Below are 19426 nucleotides of genomic sequence, written 5' to 3' on the forward strand. Positions count from 1 at the left end.
AATCCTTGTATTTGTAGTTCTTATTTGAAACACTACCGTAAGCACATTAAGCGCATAAAAAAGCGAATAAGGGCTGATGTCATGGTGAATAAAAACCCATCTGCTGCCAGATCGAAGCATTTTTAAAGTTGCTTTAAGAAAAATTGAGTATGGGGACACTTGGCCCTGAACATTCGCCTTCGTTTGTTAATTTGATGAAGTTAACACAGCATTAACATGAATTACGATCAAATAAATTATCGATCAAATAATTAAACTGGCTGCAGTAGACCATTGAGTAAAAGCATATAAGGCTATCTAATTTTCTCAATCAAATGGTTTTATACTTTTGAAAGCTGATGGGAGACGTATTGAAACGACAAAGCATAGCGATGATATCAAGTTGTATAAGATCCAAATTCAAGGAATATCAAAAGAATTGTTCCCGAAATTGCTCATTCTGTCATCGATGATAAATACCTCAGCAAACTGTTGCAGTGTAGCAATGGAATTGTTTGTTCTTGCCCAATCAGTGTATTCCATACATCAACAAATCTGTTGAGCAAAAACAATAAAAAAAGAGTCAAAGTCCATCCAAAACAATGCACCTAGCAATATAATAATATATTTTCATGCATTAAAATGGCTACCGCTTATATTAAATTCACAACAATGTCCCCCTATGTAGGTGCACAGGAATGTCTGCCATATAAGTACATACAAAACTAAAAAACCTGGCGACATCTGAGTAAGACTCGGGTATTGTTCATAGATTATGTGTAATCCTATTTTTACGGGAACTGTGTTTGGTTTACCACAGGGCGGGGTGTGGTGTGCATTTCATGAAGATATTAAAGTATAATAGTAATAATTGTTGATGGTTTTGTTTCTTCGCGTATGGTTTTAACAAGATATTCCAAACCAGGTGACACCATAGAGCAATTTCAGAACATAGTTTGGCATGTTTTGTTTTTTTGTTTTACATGAATCTGAGGTCAGTCTGGACAGTTTTGCAAAATTTAAGGGCTGTGATGAAATGCTAATTATATTTAATTAATTACTTACCTTGATATAAATCCACGCAAAGTACCTGAAGGTCTAATTTACTGAGAATCATGGGATTCATTCTGCAAATGTATTTTTGCGGATGCTTTACGAAAATCTCAAAACTAGCCATTTCCCAGTCAAATTCTGGAGGTAGACAATTTACAAAAGATGGCGAATGTCTGCAGAAACGATTTTGGTTCTGGCACCATTTTTTCTACCAGAAAAGTGGTAGAAAGTCAAGGATGTTTCAGTCGTTGAAGGCGTCGTATTTGTTCCAAATCTGTTTCGCAAAAGCATTTTTGGGTATATTGTAAAAAAGTATTATGTTCACAAAATAAAATATTTGCAACCAGATGCTGATATTGTACTACAACTACACAGAATCAAACTTGTATTGCAATATTTGGCTAATACCCAAAATCACTCTGAAACGGGTGAGGCGTCTGACGCTGGTTCGAACGCAACTCTACATTGTTCAGCTGCAGCCTACCTGTATGAGCCGTTTGTATTCGTCAGGAGCAGTGGTTTACATCCCTATCGTACACATGAACTGTTCTTATGTCAGGAATGAAGAAAGACCAAGAAATTAACAAGCTGCAAATTTAGGATGGGATTCTATGTTGATACAGAGACATGTTGCTAAACCAAAACCTCTAAATAATTCTGTAATCTCACGAACATCACTCTTTCTGCGTCAACGAAATCGCTAACAGCAAGTTCCCTTAAAACCCGATATGCATGCTTTACAATGGAACACAGCTGCCCCGTTGGAGTCTTTCAAGAAGAAATACACATCGTTTTTTCAAACACGTTTTAAAACTAAACGTTCTCCATCCTAAATACAGTTAAAAATTTCCGCTGAAGCGAAACATCAGCTGACTGAGACTGGTCTATCGATTAACAGTTCCTAAGGTAAATAAGTAGGGGAGGCTACTCCACAAACGAAAAATACCTAGTGCTTCACACACGCTGGAGTAGCGAGTGTTACCCTCCACAATGGGGTCGTTTTCATTGTGGAATAACCTCCCTTAACTGGAACTTTTAAATTCAACTTTAGGTGGAGAAATGGGGCATATCGGCGTGAAACAAAGGTGTTGATGTCCTTTGGTCCGTCTCCGTGTAAACCAGTCGCTGTTAGCTATTTCGATTCAACGGAAGCTCATTTAGGTGGAGAAAATTTAGTTTTAGTTGCAAATGTACTTGAAAAACGATGTGTATATCTTCTGCTGCGACTCCAGCTGAGAGGCTGTGTTTCATCATAAACGTTAAGGACGTTAAGAGAATTTGCTGTGAGCGATTTTGTTGTTCGTTGTTCGCGATGTTCGAGAGACGGTAGCCTTATTTAGAAGTTGTTTTGGGAGGAATTTACAAAAACATGTACTTTGTTGAATTTTTGTGGTGTCGTATTACGTTACTACGGAAAAAAATGCTGTTATTGGTCACGACACTATGAATCAACTGCACCAAAACCGCTATCCATATAACATTTCGAACTGCTGGAAAATCTTATGCCGTCACATCTGTAATAAGTGATGAACAACGGTGAACACCCCATATACTCTTGATTTCACGAAATTGTATGATCAGCCACTTGATCTGTAAAAATTGGAGATCCTAATGCGTCTGATTGTCAGAACTCATTTCCAACTTATATGAAACTCAGAACTATGTATGAAACAGGCAACCAAACAGTTTTACTTAAAGATACATACCCTGTAGTACATCTAATTATGTCACTTGTAAATATATTTATGGTCTAACTGAGATATACGTAGCTCACTCACCTACATTCCTTCAATTGGTGGAAAAATGGCATGATCCCCTTTCAAGACACTTTTGAGAAATTCTGTTTGATATGACAGACGGCTGTAATACCTTTATTACTGCATTTGCTGAAATAATAGGAAACGCAAACCTAAAACTCCACACAACTTTGCAAGCATTCTCAAATACCAGTATTATTAGAAACGATAGGTAACAAAAATTATACTTATCAAATTTTCACTTTTCTGACTATGTACCTGGCATAGAACCCTCATTCTTTGTAAACCCGGCAAATATCTGCTGAATGTGGACATCGCCCTCCTGTAATAGCTTCTCAGGGAGGTCTGTAAGCAGGTGACCATCCACAACTGGTAAAATATGGGTACATGCTGAGACTCCTAGTAAACAGAAATATTCTCAATTAGATTTGACAGACTCACGGACTGATTGGTGTTTCACGCAGTGCTGAAAATTTTTTCACATAGGCTCTGAATACTCGCGTGGAAAACAATTAATCAGCTATGGGAGTACAGTATATAATATAACCAAATTGTCATTAGGAATATCCTGTGCGGGAGAGCAGGTAACCAAACTGTGTCCGCAGGTTTTGTTATTGGGCTGAACTTCATAAATGTAAGTACTAATTTAAGATCAGACAAACAAAGGCATTAGGTGGGGGACGTGGATGTGGTGTTTCACTTCCCAACTAGCAGTAAAGTGTTTTCTGATGTCCTGTATAGATAATTGGTTCATTAATTCATTTCGCAGTATTGTGTTTAGCAACTGTGTTTTTGTTTTACACTTTTATTATGCAAACATGAAGATTCCTCAAGCTTTAAAAGTAAAATACAATCGTCTGTCAAATAAATTTTAAAAATACTAGATATAACTTAGTTACACTTTGGTAACTTACTTTTTTTTTAAAATTAACTAGTTGCTGAGCAGGAATCTCCTGAAGACAGGCTTTGAAAGATCGCGAGTCATCCAGATCACATCCAAATTGAGCTCCGAATGCTTAACATCATCATTATCAAACGACTTCTTTATAGCCAGTGAAGATGTTGGGGCGCCGCTCTGTGTAATCCACCGACTGAAAAAGGCCTGGAATTCACGATTTCAAAAAGGTTTCCCCAAAGTTTGAAAATAATTTATACTGGTATAAATTATTTATTAGGTATTATTTACAGATTAACATATAAAAATACTGTACAGCTCATTACACACAATATAAATGACCTACAACATAAGTTATGATTTAACATTATTTATATACTTCGCTCCAAAGTAGGCCTTTCAATACGATTTAATTCCTAGAAACTGAGATATTACGCCTCTTTCCAGACATACACTGGGTTATTCGTGACTAATTTCGGATATTTATAGGCGTTACTGAACAACGCGGAATTTTATGTAAATGAAAGTTTTTAAACGAGAATTATAATTTTAAAATATAGAAACAGAGTGAGACATGCATGATTGAAACGTATGCATGGAACGCTGAGTTTTTGTAAAGTTACCTTTCGCCAAGGGAGATAACATAAGCAGACCCACGTCACAACCACCGGAGCTATGTCCCCCTAGCGTCACCCGTTCTGGATCGCCCCGAAGAAATGAATGTTGTCACGAACCCATCTGAGCGCCGCCAGCTGGTCAAACAGACCGTAGTTCCCAGGAAGTACATCATCGCGCGTGCTTAGAAATCCTGTAAAGACACAACACTAACTTTAATTACCCATGTGTGAGCAATATCATAAATCTCAAAACAATTTATTAAGGTGCACAAGGAAAGCGTCAACATACCGTTGTCTCACTGTAAATAAAATGCATGTTTCAGACAGGGACCGCAACTGAGATACATATTTGATTATCGACAATTTATAAACTTTGCATGGTACACGATTTGGCTATTGATTTTAATTAACTCAGGTGGAACATTTCTTGCACCTTTACATCAACACTGAAAACTTTTGACTGCTTCTCTTTGCACGAATACGTTGAAATTTCCTACTGTTACTGAATATGAATAAGTTTTATTTACTTGTTTATTTGATTGGTGTTTATTGGCTCAATCATTTTTATTACAGTGCGTGCATGAGTCATTCAGCGCTGGCTTTATGAATGTAATTTACCAAACGAATTTAATTGTAAAGAAGTGTTGAATTAACTACGGACTAGAGTATGCATAAAGTATTTCCAACAAATGCATGAAGCATTTTTATTGATGAATTGATTACTGGCCTTTGTTTTCAGTGGTGAGGGTTTCTGCGATGCAAAGCAATGTCTAGAAATCGGTGCATGCGCTGTGAAAGAAGGACGGATTTTCCACTCATACGACGGCTGGGGTATTTTGACAATCTTTAAATGCCAACAGATAAAGGGATAAGACTTTTTATAGCATATCAATTAAAATTCCTCCTACACGATTAATAAAAGATATAACTGTTTCTTCAGAGAAGAAAATGAAAACCTTACTAATCACCTTTGTTTTGAAAGAATGCTGTTTAGTGACCAAAGAACAAGGAATATTTAAGCTTTTCAGATACATTCCTCTGCTTGGTCCATGCCTTGGAAACCTAGCTTTTAAGCTGTAGAAAAAATATTAGCTTATCATACATGCAAATGGAACATCCCGTCGTAAAGTCTGGCGACATTAACCTTTTTCTCCATTTCAATTTATTTATCAACTTATACACAGAACGTGATACAAAGGATAAACACCAACAGCGAAGAAAAGACGAATAGCACCCACAGGATTATAGTAATAAAAGTAAATACAAAACTGGAGGGATAAATATCCCAAGAGATTAACACTTAAGCAACACAAGCAAAATGTGTCAGTATGAGCATATTCATGTAATTCATACTATGCTATCGGTTGTTTGCAAATTCTTAATGAACAAAATAAGCGATGTTCGTATCCCAAATTAAGAGATTAAGTTTAGTAATACTTAATATTAAGTATATATCTGACAATTCATACCAATTCACTGAAAGGCAGTCATGCTCCATTACGCTTCTCAAAATGTCACGTGTATAATTAAAATTTAAAGGAGAACCTTTCAAAATTTACGCATATGTTTTTTATAACCCAATAGAGATTACTGATTGTTGAGGGCTTCATAGAATACTGTAAACTTTAACAGGAAACAACCAGAATCAGCCTTAACCTTCACACAGGTCTTACCAATTGATCCAAGGCGATAGTTGAAGGTGATCAGAATGATATCTGTAAAGGAAGCTATGATACTCCCGTCAAACATTCCACCCATGCCGGCATCGTTTGATCCCCCGTGAACAAACACAAACACAGGTAACGACGCAAAGTCTTTACGCAGCTGTAAGGCAAAGTGTTCACAACGTTCAAGAATAATTGTTAATTTATTTAAAATAACCATGACATACTGTAACATTCTTTGTTTTGTCAAAGAATGTCACAATACACGTATCGATTAAGAAAAATATTACCTGACCTCCTGCGTTTAAACTGTTGTTTGTGAAGATAAACCAGTTTATTATAATCAACAAACGTTACCTTTACATTTACTAAAGCTAAATAATGCAGCTATTAAACACGTATTTGCAAATACAGTCTATTGGAGTACTGAGTTTGTAATAATTCATGCCGAGATTGCTGGATTGGTTGATAATTTAATAAAACCTGCATGTGTAAACTTGCAGTTGTCAGCTACACGAATAAATTTATCTTAGTAGTAATCCAACTCTTTCATTCATCTTGAAACGATTCTGTAAACAATATTCTTCACTGCTACCCGCAGCTCCTGTATTCTTTCACATCAAGCTCAATAAACAATATTCTTCACTGCTACCCGCAGGTCCTGTATTCTTTCACATCAAGCTCAATAACACTTTGTACTTGAATTTATAAAATGTTGTCGTAACATTCTAGTTAAAGGAAACATGAAGGTTTTTGACAGTTAGATAAGTCGACTCTTATCAGAGAAACAAAGTAATCCAGCGAATCGCAACTAAGTGATTATGGTATTTATGTCTTACAAACTCGATTGTTCTTATCGTATGATATATACTATATTTATCACTAATTCCATTTTAATAAATATTAAACACACATGTACCTGAGGTGCAAATATGTTAAGATACAAGCAGTCCTCGCTCTGGTAATCGAAGTCCGGGTAATGGGCTTGTAGATACTCTAGGGCGCTGTCAGATTGTGCACAAGCGGGAGATAACTCTGTCGTGTTGATAATTCCATCCCAATGCGGAAGGGCTTGAGGGGGCTGGAAAGAAAATTTTATAGAACTGGACTTGTGGAATAACTATATCATTGCTGCTGAAGTGAACACCAGGTTTCCTGCACTCATAAATCTCACCAACCTTGTATAAGTATATAACTTTTAATTCCGTTCATCATGGGCTTAGGAGCATTAAATGTATCCTGTTGTATAAAATCGCCACGCTGAACAGTTGTAATTAGACGGAAAGTGAGACACATGTTTTTGATTATTGACAACTTTTCTTTGTCCGCAAGCCATGATGTTTTTGTTTGTAGCATATTACCCATAAAACGCCTTTTGTACTTGACTGGAATATTGACATCATTCTTTTCGGACAGTGCTTTTGATCGTTTTTCTAGAAAACTACAAATCGAAGCTGTTTGTAATTTGGCAACGAAATTCTTGATGATATTATCTTGTTCTTTTCTAGCAAGACCTTTAAACAGCTTCCTTTCAAGAACCAATGGTCGTATCCTTCTGAAATTTGCTGTATGTAGGGTAATACTAGCTAAATAAAGTTTGAAAAAGACATTTTACGATTACTGACTCAAAACGTCAGTTTTGGTTGGCGACTGGTATGCAAATATCTGTCTTGGTTGACGGCTGGTATGCAAATGTCTGTTTTGGTTGTCGGCTGGTATGCAAATGTCTGTTTTGGTTGTCGGCTGGTATGCAAATGTCTGTTTTGATTGGCCGCTGGTATGCAAAAATCTGTTTTGGTTGGCGGCTGGTATGCAAATGTCTGTTTTGGTTGGCGACTGGTATGCAAATGTCTGCTTTGGTTGGCGACTGGTATGCAAATGTCTGTTTTGGTTGGCGGCTGGTATGCAAATGTCTGTTTTGGTTGGCAGCTGGTCCGCAAATGTCTATTTTGGTTGGTGACTTTTATGCAAATGTCTGTCTTGGTTGACGGCTGGTATGCAAATGTCTGATTTGGTTGGCGGCTGGTATGCAAATGTCTGTTTTGGTTGGCAGCTGGTCTGCAAATGTCTGTTTTGGTTGGTGACTTTTATGCAAATGTCTGTCTTGGTTGACGGCTGGTATGCAAATGTCTGTTTTGGTTGGCTGCTGGTATGCAAATCTCTGATTGGTTGGCCCCTGGTATGCAAAAATCTGTTTTGGTTGGTGACTGGTATGCAAATGTCTGTTTTGGTTGGCGACTGGTATGCAAATGTCTGTCTTGTTTGACGGCTGGTTTGCAAATGTCTGTTTTGGTTGGCGGCTGGTATGCAAGTGTCTGTTTTGGTTGGCCGCTGGTATGCAAATCTCTGATTGGTTGGCCCCTGGTATGCAAAAATCTGTTTTGGTTGGTGACTGGTATGCAAATGTCTGTTTTGGCTGGCGACTGGTATGCAAATGTCTGTTTTGACTGGCGGCTGGTATGCAAATGTCTGTCTTGGTTGATGGTTGTTATGCAAATGTCTGTTTTGGTTGGCGGCTGGTATGCAAAAATCTGTTTTGGTGCCCTAATGTAAATTCCGTCGGAAACTCGCCATTGGTCGAATATAATGGGTCATAAATTTTTCGAGTTTTGATATAACTTTTTCCGGGGTACTTTGCGTTGGTGATTCCAAATCTGTTTGTTTGTGTGAGTGTTTAATTCACGTAAGTTCATTTAGAAAACTGTGAGAGTTGCAAATTTCCATCAAACTGTACCCAAGGTATGTGATATCTGAACATACTTGGATTTTGATTCATACTGTTCTCCCTAAAAGTGTATAAATGACATCATTATATCAGAAATAGAAACTTTAGCCGCATTCCATGTAACTTACTAGAAGGTAACTGGACAATTATATACTCTTTTAGCTGCTTTCGTTAGTTGTCATTCGATGCAACAATTTTGCTATGAGATATCCGTGTGCCGTCGATACTTCTTAGGTTTTAACTTAACTTGTGATATTGTATATATATATAAAAGGCCTCAGCATAGAGAGTCTGACTACAATATGATAGCTGACAAATCGTCACACGTATTTCCGGTGAAATTCGGCCTCTTGTCAATTATTTTGTTCAAAAAGTTGTTGGGGTTTTCAGCTTGTTAATTTCAAGAATAATATTAAATTGCTCCCTTTTTATTCCTACCTCTTCCAACATTCTTGCTTACCCATCTCTTAATTTTGTGTTCAGAATCCGAGAGTGTTGAGAATAATGCAAACATTCTCACAGATAACCTTCGACATAAGAGCACTCCAATGTGTTTGTCGTTCAACTGACCTTGTCAAGCAAAACAGTGTTGTATCTTTGCTACACTACACATACACTCCGACATTTGTACAAACAATCTCCATCAAGTTGCATGACTGATTTGCTGCCACGAAATTAACCCCATTATAAGACCTGGCCCTTAACACGTAAATAACGCGCATGACACGAAGGAAAATACGGCAACTGTTTCTTGTACGACGCGGATCTCTTCTCGTGTTACCGAGTAAACTGAAAGCCACGTGACTTTTCAAGTGGCCTGCTATGAATTCTGTATGAATAGGAACAGTAATTCGTCAACATTCATATATATATTTAAGACTCTCATAAAGAACTGAAAAAGCTGTGTTGTCATCACATAAAAAAGCACGAAAACAGAGATTAGACAATTGTTCATATTCATATTGTTCAAAGTTTGGTATGACCAAATGGAGGATGGTGTATGGTGTTCGACAGTTACATGGACACGTCCAGCTCTCAGCCATGTGATATTAATTTAGTACAGTGAGCTCCAGGATAGGGTGTGTGGGTGGGGATATACACACAGCCTTGGGTAAACACAGTTGACTCTTCAAACACACTCCCTTGTTGTGAAATGTGCAAAATGTCGAGATTTCTCGCTTAGCTGTAAGGGATCTCAAGAAACACGCCAAGCACCTTTAGAGGTTCACTAGTGGACGGCAGAACGGTTCAAAATAAACACATCCCAGGACTGAATCGATGAAAGGCTCTCATGGCAAACTGCGTAAATCTGATACAATGCATTAAAAATATCACTACTTTTTCTTCGTCCTGACAAACTGGACTCCTCAAACAATGACTCGCCCGTGAGCACACAGAAGACAAACGATGAGCTGCAAGCACGACCCTCCGTGTCTAAACGGCTATTGCAGAACGTGTTGTTAAACATCGGGACAGATGACTCCTTGGGCAGTTACTTGCCAAATGGGACATCTCGCAAGTGGGGACGCTATTCTATAGGTCGTACGCTTGTCTACATTAACCGTTGCGTAACCGTTTTCTGTTAAGAAGATCAAGATGATCAAACACTGATAAGAGTCTAAGTGTTTGTGCTACCTTTAACCGCGTTAGTGCGTGTGCCACTGACAACATTTGTGAATTTGAAACTTTAGTGTCCCATTGGAAGTTTTGCTTCCATTCACATAGATTCGCACATTTTGTCAATTTCAACGTTTTAATTATCAGGAGATATCTGACATTTTACAGTGTGTTATTTCATGTCTCTTAGCAAATGGATAAAGCGTCGATATAAAGACCATATTAGGTGCGAACATGCCATATTAAAAGTGTATCTGAGATGCAACAAATTGTAACATTTTTCGTGCGAGAAATACCACACTAAAAGTCAAATATGATAATGTTTAAACCTGTATGGCTAATAGGCTCCGTGTAAAGGCCTCGACACAACTGATATTACATCTATATTTGTCTGGCGACATTCAAAACTGATGATTACATCTATTGACAGGAAACTTCACATCGTGATAGTGATGCGGGTATAGATACAATTATGAAGCACCTTGCCAAAAATTCTGGACGCTCTCTCAATATTTACTTAGAAGAGATTTATGCTCATTGTAAAACTTACAAAAGTTACAGTGAAGAGGTTTGATAGAAGAAGCTAGACAAACTTGTTTTGCAGTAATAACTTATGACATTTATAGAAATCGTCACATAACGTACACGATCTAACAAATGCTACAAGGCGACATTTGAGCACGCCATATGCAAGGCCCTTCGTTATATTGCTATCTAAGGAGGGATAACTTGCAATGTCAAAACTGAGACTGTCTCTCTTGTCGTAGAGTCTGCAAGACAGGAAACCGTTTTGGTCTTTATATAAATACGGGTCCAGATTTAATATTCCATCTGCAGAGTCTTTAGGATCTTTTAAAGTCATCGAAGGTGGATATATAGTCTTTACTATAAGTGGATTGTTTAAAGCCAGCAGATCATGGCATCAAGATATCGAATGAGAAAGCTAGGGCCAAATGGTGGGATGTTGGGGTGGGGGGCACAATTTGTACCCATTGGAATACATATACAATGTAGATGTCTATGTTTACTCACAAGAGAATTATACTCATTGTAAAACTTAAGACAGTTAGAGTGAAGGCGTTTGATGGAGTCATTTTGACTCATTCGTTTTTCAGGATATATTATGTGACTGGTAACACACAGGATCTAACACGCTATAAGACAAGATATGCATATTCATATCCAAGTAAGGATAATTTAACGGCCACCCTGAGTTTGGATTTCAGTATTTCTATATTAGGCCATTCGTGAACAAATTTTGTGTTTTCTTTATCTAAACTGAGGGGAAAAACTGCAATGAAACAATAAAGGTTTTAGAACTTTACCTTCTTTTCAGTTTTAGGTTATTTTACATACGTCAGGAATTAATTGCAAAGAACAACTGTTAACGAGGACCAGGTTTGGATTCATGAAATCGCGGATAAAATTTCAAAAGAGTTTAAATCTGATTGTTTCGTGTTAAGCTGACATGAATTACCCTTCGCGACATCCAAATTTACGACATTTATTTTAGCTGTGTGCAGTTGGGCAGTGCGGTTTGCATTTCTTAATCACTGTCTATATATAATCATCTCCTAGAACATACCTTCTGGGTCGAAGGAAAGCCACCCACGTGGCTGCACCGCAAACAGTTACATAGACTGCAGTGCTCGATAAATAGCTACATGTCGACCTCACGTTGTCGAAAACCCTAACTAAGATATCGATTACCACCGCGTGATCCATAGAAATATAAGACGTAGGCAATGTTCTTTCCTCTGAATAGATTATATATATAGGGGCGCCTTTTCATATTTATTCTTTACAATTGTAAAATAAATCAAAAACCTATTTGAACGGGGAGCAGTAAAAGTGCTGCTGTTGTTATTTTTACTATTTAATCTCTAAATCGCCCCGTAAATATCTACTCTCTAATTAACCTTGCAACTACAAACATCCTTTCACCTCATTCAAAGTGCTTATTTCACCAGAAGTGTCACGTGTTTCAACATGCTGTAGATAGAGTTTTTTGTACAATATCTCAAGTCCCTAACGCTGGATTCACCACCATGCAGACTAATTCCCAGTTGATCAGTCTACAACCCTGAGAATAAGAGTTAACATATATGGTGTATAATTACAAATACGAGTTAAGATATACAAAACACTGTAACAGAGACGTCATGAACCGAATGGTTGTCATATGGCCAGATCCTAAAAATTTGTAAAAATGCGTACCTAAAAATCCACGTCCAAAACTACTATTAAAATAGAAAGTAGAAGTATCTCAGTTACCTTTCATTTCTAAATTACCAGTGACGTCTAACACATAGCTATTAACATCACTATTTTATCTAACTCAGCATAATCCATGGTGCTATGGGTGGTAAAAGTGACTGCTCTCAAAGCATATAAATGAACAACCCCCAAGTGAAGTAAACTGATTAGAGACCATGTAAGTGTGACATTTCGTCAACTGTCATACTGCTGTCGTTGCTGTGGTTTTACTCTCCAGGCGTTTGTCTTTTACTTAGCATGTCACAAATATCTAGGTGTAAAACTGGGTTATATCACTTCTTCCTCGAGATGATTTTTAAAATAGAGTGGAGTATCATTTTTGTCATCGCCGATCACTGTGTCCATACTTGAAATATACTTTATAAAAAAGCAAAGGTCAAAGCCCCAGTTGTCTTCTTTGTGAAGTGGCGGTCCATGCAGTTACTAAGACATTCCATACTCATGTTGTTGTTGTACAGTTACTGCATGTGTTTTTTAACATTTCTTATTTTATCTTAAACCGAAAGCTTACAACACGCACAGCATTTTATTCACTAAGATAAGGCAATGTATCTGTTTCTACCTACAATGGCAGGTAATGAAGTCATAAAAATTCTTAAAAAACTTACTTGACTTAATTCCAACTTACCTCGAACCGTAATTTCCCGACGGGTGGACTGGCATAGGGTACACCTAGGAATATATCCACTGGTCTTCGTGGGAAGACTTCTTGTGTATATCCTCTAATTTTGCCATACACAGTTTCTTTAACCACAAAGCTGGCTGAGTGCTCCCCTTTGGCGTAGGAGATTGTTGTGGCCACCAGAGATACGACAAGGAGAAGTATCCAGACCATTCTTGTGAACGGCATCTCACCTGCCGAGAGCGATTTGTCTGCTGGTCTTACTTTACCTGCGGCCAAAGGACGCTATGTTGTCACGAGGCAGACAGCAAACACGCCATTGAGAGGGGCTGCTGTTGACAGGCACCCTTGTGCCTCGTACGTACAAATCTCCAATAATACCGATATTGGCTGGTAGAGATTTTTAAATTACTAAGGGTGCAGGTCAGCGTCTGAGATCGGCAGCCCTGGGGTGATAGAACAGACAGTTTGGCAAAATTCCTCCTTGCCTCTTTCCTTTCGATCTTTTACAAGATGTCTTAAGACACAGCCACTCTTCGACGAAGGCCTCACAAAGTTTCACCTCGAGGCGGGCATGTTATTATGTCTTAGATTGAATTGAGTCAGCAGTTTGAATTAAAGTGCACTGTGATATCCGTTCACAGACAAACTTTCCTTGTGGTAGTCAGGATATTTAGAGAATCCAGCCGCTCTGAGCACATCAAAGGACGCTGTCATAAGAGATCCTCGTTCCGCTATTGCTGTAAAGCCGGACTTGAGGGAGATTGACAGGAGTAGCCACTAGAAGCGAGACACAAGGCCAGTGTGAACTGTCCGAGTAGCCTTGATTCTGTTGTGTTTCGCTAAACATCAAAACTTTACACACCTGCATCCCTGCACATAGTTAGGCTTGATACTACCCTTAACACGGCTGCTTTCTGCTTAGCCGATCTTGTGAACTTAACCGTGCAAAAACCTTCACCTAGAAATACTTTTCAGTTGAGATGAGCTACCTTCAAGATGGAAGGCGTTTATATATAGACAGAATATATTAAAATAGCAATACATGTCCCACTTCGAGTTTATGTTACTCAATACTTGGTGTTTCGTTTTGTGTCCCCAGGAATACTACTTACACACTTGCCGCAGACTTGTTTAACCATTGTGCTAGATGCCTTTAAGTTGCTACGTTAAAGCATTTACATGGACTGTAGTATTTTGTATTATAAGCAGTTAGAGAATAGCGTTCGCTGAACTCGATCATTACGGACAACTGCTGGTCAGTCATCTGAAATAGCTAGTCTAATTGACTGACATATGTACAAAACCGGAGAGAGCCCAGGGGGAAACCCACGACCATCTGCAGGTTGTTGGCAGACCTTCCCACTTACGGCGGGAGAGGAAGCCTGCATGAGGTGGATTTGAACTCACAGCGACCGCATTGGTGAGAGACTGCTGGGTCATTACGCTGAGCTAGCGCGCTAACCAACTGAACCACGGAGGCCTCATCCTAGGTCAATAATTACAAGGCCTATTACCTAAACGACATTTAACAAATAATTGCAAGGACAATTGCTAGAGCGACGTTTGAAACAAATCACCAAAGAACTATGACATGATGTAAAGTACGATTGTGCGACGGAATTATGCCAAAGAGAAGCCGTCAGCAGTTTTCATTGATGTTGGAAAGCCGCAAGGAATGTTCTAGGCGAATGAGTAGGCGAACTGTTCAGTGCGATGTATATATTTCCAAAAGCGACAAAAGTACCATTTTAAATTCTTTCACTCTGTGCATTTATGGGGTTATTTGGTTTGTGTATACGTATACTGCATGTGTCTTCTTGTATCAGGACGAATTCATGCCGACAAAGTGTTGTCTCCACTGAAGTATCATGCCGAAGACACAAGACAAGACACCTTTCACAGCCATATTATACTGACACCAGCCCTGTTTCCCTACTCTAACCTCGGCAGTGGCTGCAGTCGACTTCGGTAACTAATAATGGAGGTAGGGGTTAATAGACAATGAAAGCATTAAACATTCAGTATCTGTATATTCTTAACCACCATTTCGTACAAAAAATAACCATTCAGAACAGATTTAAGAAAATCCTCTTTCGGATAAGAAAGGACAACAATTGTAAACTCATCTTTAAAAATTCCAGCCGCCTTAGTCAACATTTTATATTTTCATTTATTGACTTATTTGAGTAATATTTAGCGCTGCACTTCAGAATATTTAACTTATACGACGGCAGCCAGCATTATGGTGTGAGGAAACCGGACATAGCCTGGGGGAAACCCACGACCATCCGTAGATTTCTGGAAAGGATCCAACCTGAGCCGAACTTGAACTCATAGCGGCCGTGTTGGTGAAAGGCTTCTGAGTCTTTGTTCTTCGCAATCACTCTGCGCATTCGCCCATATTTTTATAGCACAAATATACTTCAAAATATAGAAAATACTTCCGACATGATATTTAACTGGACATAGCCATTTACCCTTATATGGGATATGCTGAGTTATGGGAGCTATGTCGTTTCAGATCATGCATGTTGATCGTAAAATATACCGGTCAAATACTACATGTTGTGGGTGGCTTATGATCCTATGAGTCCAGTTAGATAATATATCGTGGCGGGGATTGGGCGCCTGAATCCGAGATCGCTGGTTCGAAACTGGAAGAGGTTTCAACCAGTTATCATCACCAGAATCTATCCGATACCCAGAAAGAGTAATATCGTATGATGACAGTAATGTTATGTAAACAATGGTGTATACAGGTACTGAAGCAAGGACATATAAATAGGCAATCTAACTAATGTAAACTGACGTAAAAATGACGTAAATATTCGCATACAAGCCGTCAACCAATATGGACGTTCTCTGTCAATAACCGCAAGGTCAGTTCCCAAAACGACGTCTAACACAAACCACCAAATAACTAATAGTACATACAGTACGAAATTAGGACGGAATCATGCAAAGAGAAGCAGTCAACAGTTTTCAATAATGTTGGAAAAGCACAAGTTATGTTCTGTGTGAATAAGTGTTCAAATCGTTGTCATTTTTCAATACCTATATTCTAAAAGACAGCGCGGCGCAATGGCCTGGGAGCCTCTGACCATTGTGGTCGCTGCATGCAAATTCAACCTGCCGATGATCTTGGGTTTCTCGGGCTCTGTCCGGTTTCCTCCCACCATAATATTAGCCGCTGTCGTATAAGTGAAATATTCTTGAGAACGGTGTAAAGCACTAATCAGATAAATAAATAAATACTAAAAGAAGTCGGGTTTCACCAGTTACGTGAGACCATTTGATAACTATCACACTGCCATCACTGCTCATTATATGCTCTCTACGCTGCAGTTTTATATATCTCGCCTACTCTGAATAATTCCTCGGCATGTCCTTATGGTAAAAAGTCTCAGAAGAACTAAACGCCCAAATACACATAACGTATAAGACATATCCACTCGAAAATTATCTACTGCCTGTGGAAGACTGTGCATCTATAGCGTTTGAATACAGATTGTGTCTCCCCCTTCTATCCGATGATATATTTATGATCTGTTGGCTCTAAACAACTCGCATATTGTACTGATTACTCACACAGAACTCATACACAGCAAAGGCTATCTAAGAAATATATCCAATAGATTGGGAAAGGAGAGATTGTCTACTTGTATTCGCCATTAATTTTTAAGTTTTTCAATGAGTATAATATCTTTAGTCATTTTCTCTATTATATCTCTGGCAGTAAAATTCTACTGATCCCCGTGATAGGGTTGCTTGAGAAATAAATAGGGTTGAATTTAAATGCCTGCAAGCATATGTGAATAACTGCAACCAGGGCGTAATTAAGATACATGCCTTTGATTAACGACTTATAAACTAGGCGTTCATAAACTATATTTGTGTACACAATTAACCTCACGCGCTAATAACATTCTTCACGTTTTCCCGGCATCACTGGAAACTCATTACTGCTTCTGTTTATATGACTCCCTCCTACTTTCTTTAACTTCATCGTGGTTGTTGTTTAACGATGTTTATATAATTGGTTTTGTAATGATAGGCCTGGAATACTCTGAATGACAGTTGCTACGACAATGTCGAATTGCTTTCAGAATTACTTTCAATGTCCTTATGATAAATAAGACCCACCATGATTAAAAATTACGGCTCCAGCATAAGAATTTAATTGCCAGTTTTATCAGAATAACGCACCTTTAACTGGGGAAAAAGTGTGACCATACCAGTTTTAAACTGGGAAATTTTGTAGCAAAAATGTCTGTGATAGATATTAGGAAGGTACGTAACTTTCTGACAGCCTTTTTTTTTCAAAATAGCTTAATCTACAGTACATCAGTCTTGCATTGGGAGTCTTAATTTAGCTTGAAGCTGGAGAAGTGTCAGCTCACTTTAACACCACACCATATAGAAATATGGTCAGAACCTCCACAACGACCATTTATGCCAATGTGTACATTCGTTTTTCGAAGAAGATCCCTTAAAATTATAATTATAACACCTTCTACTAGGGACTTGCTTGGAACTCTGGCTGCATACGAAAAGTATTCAGTGTTGAGTTAGCCATATACACAATACAAACGGACACAGTTCAGTCATTTGTTCTATCAAATGTAAACTATCTCTAAGCAGTATTTTCTGTCCTGTTCCTTCCATGTACCCTCTCTGTACTCCCAGTCTATAAAAATGCATCAGAACCACACTTTTAATATACTGAAGCCCTTTGGTTTAAATTCCTTAGAAATTCTTTCACATGCTTCAAAAGTGTCTGACAAATTTTTTCTCCATACTAGGAGATATTGGTATTAATGTTCGCATAGCAACCCTCTACACTCATTTGCTTATTTTGTTTGGAAACGCCCACACCTAATCCCGAGTGCTCCACAGAGACAATTATTGGCAGATTATCACCTGAAGAAACTTGGGCAATGTCAACGTGTGTTGATGCCAACAATTCATCTGGCCTTTCCTGCATGGTTAATGACTTCAGAGCGACCTGTTGCAGGACGTGTCCGACTTTAATACCCACCCTTTTTGTTTTTAGCATCTTTTACGCAGTCTTGAAAGAAATCAGCTCATGAAAAGTATCATATTTTTTTTTTTACAAAAATCAATGAATTCAGCTGACGAAAGCAAAAGCCTATCCGAAAGGTTGTTGTTGCACAAACAGTATTATGCATGTGTTTGTCGGTAGATGGTTTTTCATTTTAACTGTACTCGATCCCACAATGCAACACTAAAACCTGAATCACCAGGATTACTTTGTACATACTAAAGCAAGACATGGAGATTATTAAAGTTTGTTTTGACGTAAATGTGGAAAGCCGTGTCCTTTTATCCAGTATTGTTTGACATACTCCCTGTGAAGGCAACGAGATATTTGAGGGGCGGGGTGGGGGGTGGGGAGAGAGTCTCTGATACTACTCAACAATGTGAGGGGTTTCGCCCCTTCAATAAAAACTGTTCAATATCCAATATCTGTAGTATTATAAGATTCCATTGGGTACAAGTTGTGTCCCCCTCCCTTCTTGCGCAAGGTACCATACTCTTGGTACCGATAACATCATTTCGTTAAAGCTAATCGAATGGCATGTTAGCCATATAGTCTGGGTTTTTTTTAAAATTATGGTACTGTACTTCCTCCAAGAAATGTCACTCAAGGTGTTAGCAAAGAAGTGGGCGAATTCATCTACTCTCCTGCTTCATTAATTAATCATTAATTGTTTTGATGTCCAGTGGTAGAGGTAACAGCTAAATCAACGTCAAAGTTTCATTACATACATCAGCCACATTAACCAGTACATTAACGGTATATTTATGATCTGTTCGATTGATTGTTAGGACGCAATGGGGGGTTGCCTAACAGATTCTTCTTTGACATCAGAGTGCAAACAATCCCTTTTCACCTTTACTACTAAAAGATATTTTAAAATGTACATGTAGACAGTTACCCTGAAAGTCTTGGTAGCAATACATAAAAGAAAGTATTAGTTCCCCGCTTTTAAACTGCTGTGTTTGTTTTTGAGACTTATTCCAAATATACATATTTATTTATTTATTCATTTATTTATTTAATATTTTTGCTATTTAACACCGTCTTCACGCATTTTTCACTTATATGACAGCGGTCAGATTTATGGATGGTGAAAATCCAGAATAAACCACCGTCGACATGTGCCTGATAAACCTGTTGATTTATTTATTTATT

General features: G+C 38.2%; 1 protein-coding gene across 1 annotated transcript; it reads right to left on the minus strand.

Annotated features, from left to right (window-relative positions):
- Positions 1-4373: 4373 nt before the first annotated feature.
- Positions 4374-13434, minus strand: LOC135470901 (neuroligin-4, X-linked-like). The gene is made up of 4 exons (XM_064749950.1): positions 13213-13434; positions 6885-7046; positions 5975-6125; positions 4374-4492 (listed from the first exon to the last, which is right to left on the minus strand). Exons 1-4 carry the CDS (start codon positions 13432-13434, stop codon positions 4374-4376), a joined length of 654 nt encoding a protein of 217 aa, XP_064606020.1.
- Positions 13435-19426: the final 5992 nt, after the last annotated feature.

Source organism: Liolophura sinensis, chromosome 7, assembly GCF_032854445.1.
Source record: "Liolophura sinensis isolate JHLJ2023 chromosome 7, CUHK_Ljap_v2, whole genome shotgun sequence".
NCBI lineage: Eukaryota > Metazoa > Mollusca > Polyplacophora > Chitonida > Chitonidae > Liolophura > Liolophura sinensis.

What these genes read in the sequence shown, in the direction of transcription:
- LOC135470901 (XM_064749950.1), bottom strand. Translation starts at nt 13,434, where the DNA reads ATGCCGTTCACAAGAATGGTCTGGATACTTCTCCTTGTCGTATCTCTG. An exon ending in TCGGGAAATTACGGTTCGAG is followed by an intron (nt 7,047 to 13,212) that starts GTAAGTTGGAAT and finishes TTTTCTTTCCAG; the next exon opens with CCCCCTCAAGCCCTTCCGCA. An exon ending in CTATCGCCTTGGATCAATTG is followed by an intron (nt 4,493 to 5,974) that starts GTAAGACCTGTG and finishes GTGTCTTTACAG; the next exon opens with GATTTCTAAGCACGCGCGAT.